This window comes from Parus major, chromosome 4A, assembly GCF_001522545.3.
Source record: "Parus major isolate Abel chromosome 4A, Parus_major1.1, whole genome shotgun sequence".
Taxonomy (NCBI): Eukaryota; Metazoa; Chordata; class Aves; order Passeriformes; family Paridae; genus Parus; species Parus major.
In genome coordinates this window covers 1,644,568-1,651,569 of record NC_031772.1, presented here as the reverse complement: position 1 = coordinate 1,651,569, position 7,002 = coordinate 1,644,568, and the positions used below count along the sequence as shown (strand labels likewise).

The window sequence follows — 7,002 nt, the reverse complement described above, 5'->3', positions numbered from 1 at the left end:
CAAGGACACCTCACTGCCCCAGCCCTGAGAGATGGGAACAAAAGGGAGCTGGGGGCAGCAAACTTGGGGGAAATGACTTCATTCCCTGCAGCTGGAATTGGAAGATTTACCCCCAATGTACAAATGAACCAAACTTATAAAAGTGTAAAAACCTGTTGTCCATTTTGGGTGCAGCCCCTGGGGAGCTTCCTCTACCATAAATGAACCTGAAGGCCCTTCAATAAATCAAATTGCTTTTTATTCCCTTAATTCTGTCTGAGCTCTGTTTTTAGGTAGCCCCAAAAAGCCATCAACTTCTTCATGATATTCCAGCCCTGTGTAAAAGTCCCAGCCCTCTTGTGGGACATCCTGGTGCTGCAGCAATGTGAAGGGACAGAAATGAGGGAAAATGAGGGAAAATGAGGGAAAAGATCAAAAGGAAGCAGCCACCAATAAAAAAAAGGAAGAAAAATTAAAAAAAATGCATGGCAGGAACTCATTGTCAAAAAGAAAACCTGCAGAACAAGAAGTGGGGGTTAATCTTCTGCCCCTTTGTGTGTGTATTCATCACTTTAAAATTTTATTGTAAAGGCATTTAGGAGTGTCCTGGTACTTGGTGATTGTTTTCCTGGGATAGAGATGTATTTATTATTCATTGCAATAATTACTGTGTAATATTTTATACTAGAAGTTGTTCACGCTGCACAATCAGGAAATGCTTAGGAAGTGGCTGATTTAACTGTTCTATTTTTAACTCTGTACCAAATTATAGTGAGAGGTGTTTGGGCTTTTAGACTTGGAGCATCTGCCAGGTTTCCACCACTGCACTGGGCAGTGCATTCTCATGACACTTGAAATGTATTTTTCTAGAGATTCTGTGCATAAGTTATGTATAAAATTTGAAAGATTTTCACCCCAAATTTTGTTTATTATGTGCTGTTTCCAAGGGGACTGTGTTTCAGGATTCTCCTAATGCTTTTATCACCCAGCTTCTCTGATCAAGAAAGTAATTTATTGCTGATTGCAGAACTCTTGAACTCAGTCTGGCAGCTGCAGTGTGAAACTTCTCTGATCCAGTCTCCTACTTACTTATTTACATATCATTCAGAATGATTTTCAGGGCTGTTTGAAAACCTCTTGACATTGCATTATCCATGTTTCAAACCTTGTGGTGATTTGTTTTTTTTCCTCTCTTTTTGTTGCAGATAACAAACGAGTAACTTTGGAAAGGTCTCGTTCTCGGCACAACGGAGCAATTGCAGCTGTATGATCCTTCTGATGCCAAAGAATTAATGAATTGTTTTATTTACAATGAAATGGATGTGCTTTGGGAAGAGTTTATCATCCAAATTGGCAATGATCAAAAAGGAATACTGGTATTGATTAAATGAGATGGTGTAAAAATATGTAATTTTAAAGCTGTTGCTAAAAAAAAATCCACATACTGTATCTTATTACCCCAACTACCAAGATCTGTAAACAGTGTTAAACAGTAGGGTATATATCTTATTTTCTTATGTTCTTTCTTTTCTTTTTTTTTTTTTTCCCACCCTTTTTGTTTAAGCTGGCAACTCACATGAAAGGAGTTGGGGATTTCTAGGTTATGTTTTATATGGGTAAGAAAATACAGTTTTGTTGAAAGAGTACAGCTGTGGATTCCATTTGCAGTTCTGATTTGAACATGAAAGGAAAAATAATAAAATTGTACCTTAATAAATTCAGAGATGAGCTGGTCTACATTATCAGAATCTTTTTTGTAACCATAAAAAAGCAACACATAGCCCCAGTCAGGTTGCTGAAAAACCTTATCTCGGTGTAAAGCCTGGTGGATTCAGCTGTTTGAGCTGCCAGTAGGATACACCACATATCCACATGGTGATATGATGATGTGTAGTTACTTATCACTGCTGAAAATAATAAAAAAAAAATAAAAATTAAATGAAACAGAGCATAGGATTTTTCCAAAATGATGTCAAGGGCAGAATGTGTTTTTAATTGTATCTAAGGAGGGATTTTTCTAATTGTGCACTTATATATTCTTTATAAAGATATTTGGGGGAAGTATGATTGTCCTATTTTGATGATGCTCACATAGCTGTGTGTAGGTTTTTCGAGCTGCACCATGAAGTGTTTCAGAGCTGCCTCTGAGTTTTCCCTCTGTTTCTCAGGTAAAACACGCAGCGGGGTCTCCACTGGAGGATTTTAGTGCTGAGTTTAGCAGCCAGCAGCACATTTCCTACCTGGAGCACTGCCTGGCAGTGACCAAGTCTGATTTTTGGGAAGTTGCTCCCAGTTTTGTGTCCAGGCCCTTGCACTGCAGCTGCCCCTGTTTGTTGTGCACTCCCTGGGGAGCCACTGTCCCCTTTGTCCCCAGGGGAGTGTCCAGCCTGCCTGGGCTCAGCCCCATCCTGGCCCCAAAGGGCCCTTGCTTGCCTGGATGGAGGATTTGAAGTGGAATTCCAGTGGAATTCAGCAGAAGTTGCTGAGCTATGATGTTTTTAAAGAATCAGGATGCTCTGTGGTAGCTGGCACTTGTTCTCAGATTATTGATGCTTATCACTGATTGATGAAATTATTATGGATGCTTTTACTGCCTGGTGTTATGGGGAACTTGGGGGTTTTTTATTGTCTGTAAAAGCTGTTTGGAAGGTGAGGTGTCCCATGGTTTCTGTGCACAAACTGCTTGCTCTGGAGGGACTTTGGGGCAGTGGATCTTTGCACTACTGCTTGAGCCAAGCAGCTTTGTACAGTAGATTCTTTTTGCTTCTCTGGTGAGATCCTCTTAAAACTGTCAGACTAGTTTGGGATAAATTCTCACAATTGTAAACTGCATATTGTAAGAGAAGATACAGCTCCTTTTCAATCTAGTGTTGAATTTTAATTTTTGGTTTTATTTTAAAACTTGTCTAAAAAGAATCCAGGGGGTTTGCCCATAGCTCTAAACATAGGAAAACCACTGAAGCCTAGTGAAATGCTTGCTGTTAATTAAATATTCTCCCTAAAATGTTTGGGGGTTTTAGTAACAAACTGAAGTGTTGTATGGTACTTCAGGAAAAAAAAAGATAAAAAAAAAAAAGATAAAAAAAAAAAAAAGCATGCAAAAGGATTTTGTCTCCTTGTTTATCAGTAAGAGCTAAAAAGAATTTATCCTGTTTGTGCAAGGTCAACATCAGCCTTGCATTGAATTCTTTAAATGGAACTATTAAATTTACAGTTACAAAAATGTGCTTAATGTACAAAGCCAGTTTAAAGGATTAGGTTCATAATGTCTATATAAATCAATAGTGTCTTAGAATTCAGATTCTGAAATTAGCATTTTGCTGGGATTTACAAGTATTGCTATAATCTTTATATGTGAAAACTCAAAAGCTCTCCACAGAATCTTTATAGGATAGCAGTAATTATTAGTGCACAAGTTTTTCATTTCCCTGGGTTATAATTTTTTTTGGAAAGCTCTGTCAAAGCTGGCTACAGATTTTCAAGAACCAAATCTTAGGAAAAAAAAGGCAAATCCAAAATAACAACATCATCTGATGCTTCTATTTTACTACTATTTTTTTCATATTTGAAACATTTATATAATTTAATGGACATATCTGTTAGAACAAAAGTGTCTTTCAAAGGAAAACTAGTTTAGAAGATAATTTATGTAAATATAGGGTGCTCGTATTTATGAAGTCTAAAATATTTTCTGAAATTGATGCTGGTCACTTTGTCTTTTGATAGTTTTTCAGTCTATATTAAATTGCAGATATTTTTAATGTTTTTATTATTGATCTAATTTTCAGAGGTGTCACATGTCTATCTAGAAGTGTAGAAGAGTAGCACCTTTTTCAGAAATGCACTTGCCTTATTTTCTAATTTAAAAAAAAAATAAAAAAATGAAATATATCAGTTAAATTATATTTGTATTCAAAGTAATCCCAGAAAGAAAATCACTGGAGGGTTCATACATAAATTTCTTGCTAATTATGTTTCACTCTCTGTCCTCTGAGACATGACGTTAACAATTTTACCAGCACATCTGTTTGCATTCACATTTTACCAGTTACAAGTGCTGAGAGAGTTTTGGTTTGTTGTTTTGTTTTTTTTTAAAAAAAACAAAAATGATGTTACACTGTTTACATTTCTTAGTTTATTTAAAAGGAAGATAATTTTACCTTTGAGATGAATCGAACTCAACCTCCAAATGTCATGGGAATGAAAGGTTTTGATCATGTACAAATATACATATCTGTGGCTGGACAGGGCAGCAATGGAAAGGCTCTGGGCTCCTTTTGCTCCAGTTTTATGCAGTTTATTGAGAAAAGCAGAGCAGCACGGGCTGTCACGTGTGTTTGTCTGTGATGCAGCAGGATCCTGGCCCAGCACTCCGCTGATGTTCGTGTTAATCAAATTATTTGGCTAAAACCAAAACGGTGCCTCCGAGGGCGCTGGCAGACAGCTCCAGGGACCTTCCCAGGAAATTTGCCTTTTGTTGTGGTTTTAGCTGGCTGTGGTCAGTGTGAGAAACGTGATCTCAAATGATCTGTTCTTCTTGAGAACTGGGATACAAGAGCGTTCCCGTAGTTCCCTTCTGTAATATGCAAATGACCATGAATATCTGTATATTTTTGCATTTTTGTGTGTGGTATATGTACTACCTCAGACAAATGCTGTAAAAAACACAATATTTCCACGGTTTCTATCCAAACCACAATCCATTAGTAACCTACTTTAAATTCATCCCACAACACACCAAACTCTGAGAATCTGGCTGAGTTTTGGGTTTGGCTCTGGAAATCCTCCTATAGCTTTTGTTAAGGAAACTTTGCAGCGTTTTCACCCCTCGGGCAAAGCCTGACTTTGGGGTGACTTTTTGGTCCTCCCCAGCCTCAGAAGGGTCTGGCTGGGCAGGATTTCAAGCTGGTGATATTTCTGTTGGGAGCAAACTTCCCTCTGTGTGTAAATTGCTTCTTTTCCATTCAGCAAAGGCTTGGCTGAGCTCTGCTTTGCTGTTTGCCTTCCAAGTGCTGCAAGGTGGGGCAGGACAAGTGCTGGGCAGTGTCCAGCCCAACCTCTGATGTGCCATACTGTATTTGCAAGTTTAAACTCATTTTTTAAATAAGTATCGTGAGAAACCTCTTCTTCCGCCGCGTCTCCGCGCGCGCCCACGCATGCACACGAAATGTAAATAAATAAAAAAGAATTCAAGAAAAAAAAGAAAGAAATGAAAGCAGGTGCAGCCAAATCCTCAGCTTCAGGTGTCTCCAGGTGTCACAGTGCTGCTGTTGTGCTCCAGGGAGGGAGCTGTGTGAGCTGTGCATCCTGCAGGCACCCCCTGATGTCACTGGGGAAGGAGAAGGGTTTGTTCTCGGGGTGCTTTGAGCACTGTTTGAGGTGATACATATGCCACAGAATGTGAACAAATAACCTTTTACAGTTCAGTCTGCTACCATGCACCATTTGATTTCCCTTTTGGAAGTCATAGGACTCCTGATGCCAAAAAAAAAAAGAAAAAAAAAGAAAAAAAAAAAGATTAAAAAAAGATAAAAAAAAAGGTGACAAAACTCATGCATTTCTATTTTTTAAACAGCTCTGTGTTTGTATGTAATGTTTAAAATAGGAATTTGATGAAATCACAGCCTGGCCATTGTTAATCCATGTATTCTGAAAACTGTAATAAAGATATACATACCACGACTCTGGTAGATGCACCAATGTTTTAATTGATTATCTTGATTATTTCCTGTTGAGTACCATCACCTCGAAGCCTGGGCTTGCTGTATAAAACTGTCATGCTGAAATTACATTCCATTTTAGCTTACTGTCGTTTTATGGATTTCTGTCTTTTTTTTCTCGGAGGTGTCAGTTCTATTTGACTTGAATTTGGGGAACAAGGTGCCTTTTCCAATGAAGGAGGACTTTAAAAACCAAATAATCCAAAAAAAGTATATAATTAAAAAAACCCTAACATTAAATCATGATGATACCATTTAATTTTTATAAAAGTAACAATAAAAGGGAATCAATGAACAAATCCCATGGGTCCATATTTATTTTAAGAGGCTGGATTGCAGTATAGAATTTTTAAGCAGACATATAGTCAGACTGCTATTGCTGATGTTTTCCAAATTATTTAATTCATTCCCAAAATGGAATGATCAGAACAGAAACTTGACAGACCCTTCCCTTCAAAACTGTCAATGATGTCACCAGAATTGCACAACATCATCAAGAGGTAACACTGAATTTTACTCAAAATTGAAATTGGACAGAGACCTAATGAGTCTGAGCAGCAATGTCAACACAACTCTCCTGAAATCACTTTTTATAGGGGGAAAAGATGTGCCCAGGGATGGTCAAAGGATAGATATAGATAGATAGATAGATAGATAGATAGATAGATAGATAGATAGATAGATAGATAGATAGATAGATAGATAGATATGTATGTATATATGTATATATTTATATGTGTATATATATATATGTATATATGTGTATATATATATATGTATATATGTGTGTGTATATATATATATATATATGTATAATTCCCCCAAACTTTCTGTGAGTGCCCACATAAATATTAAATTCTGTATAAGCTTTGATTCTTGAAGCATTATGAATTGTAGGTTTTTTTAAGTGATGCTAGCATCAATTGTATGGGTTTATTAAAATTGTCCTTGCTCTCTTTAGCACCCTTTGCATCCTGATAGAGAATTTGTTGGTTTATGACATTCGTGTTTTCATCTCATAATTACCTGGAAGTAGCTGATTCCCTGCCTTTAAATACTCATGTGAAACTTAAAAGTACACTTAATTGTGGTACCAGCTGGTTAAAAATTATCTCATAAATTCTTTTCTACAAAACTGGGCATGGATTCTGTTTGGGAGAAAACATTTCCAAGCATCCCCAAGTTCCTCTGGATTCATTCAGACACTGGAAGTGTCCTTTGGCTCATCCCCTTTATGTTTGCACAGCAGTGAGGAACCTGCAGTCACTCCCAACAGCATAACTTCATTATTGCTTCATTCTAG

General features: G+C 37.3%; 1 protein-coding gene across 4 annotated transcripts in view; it reads left to right on the top strand.

Annotated features, from left to right (window-relative positions):
- DIAPH2 (diaphanous related formin 2) overlaps window positions 1-5,785 on the top strand; it is a 170,042-nt gene extending 164,257 nt beyond the window's left edge. For all 4 annotated transcript variants that reach the window (XM_015626236.3, XM_015626235.3, XM_015626234.3 and 1 more), the window contains one exon: window positions 1,185-5,785. In XM_015626236.3, the coding sequence (XP_015481722.1) occupies window positions 1,185-1,249 (65 nt within the window). In that variant the 3' untranslated portion in view covers window positions 1,250-5,785. The remainder of the gene's footprint in view (window positions 1-1,184) is intronic.
- Window positions 5,786-7,002: the final 1,217 nt, after the last annotated feature.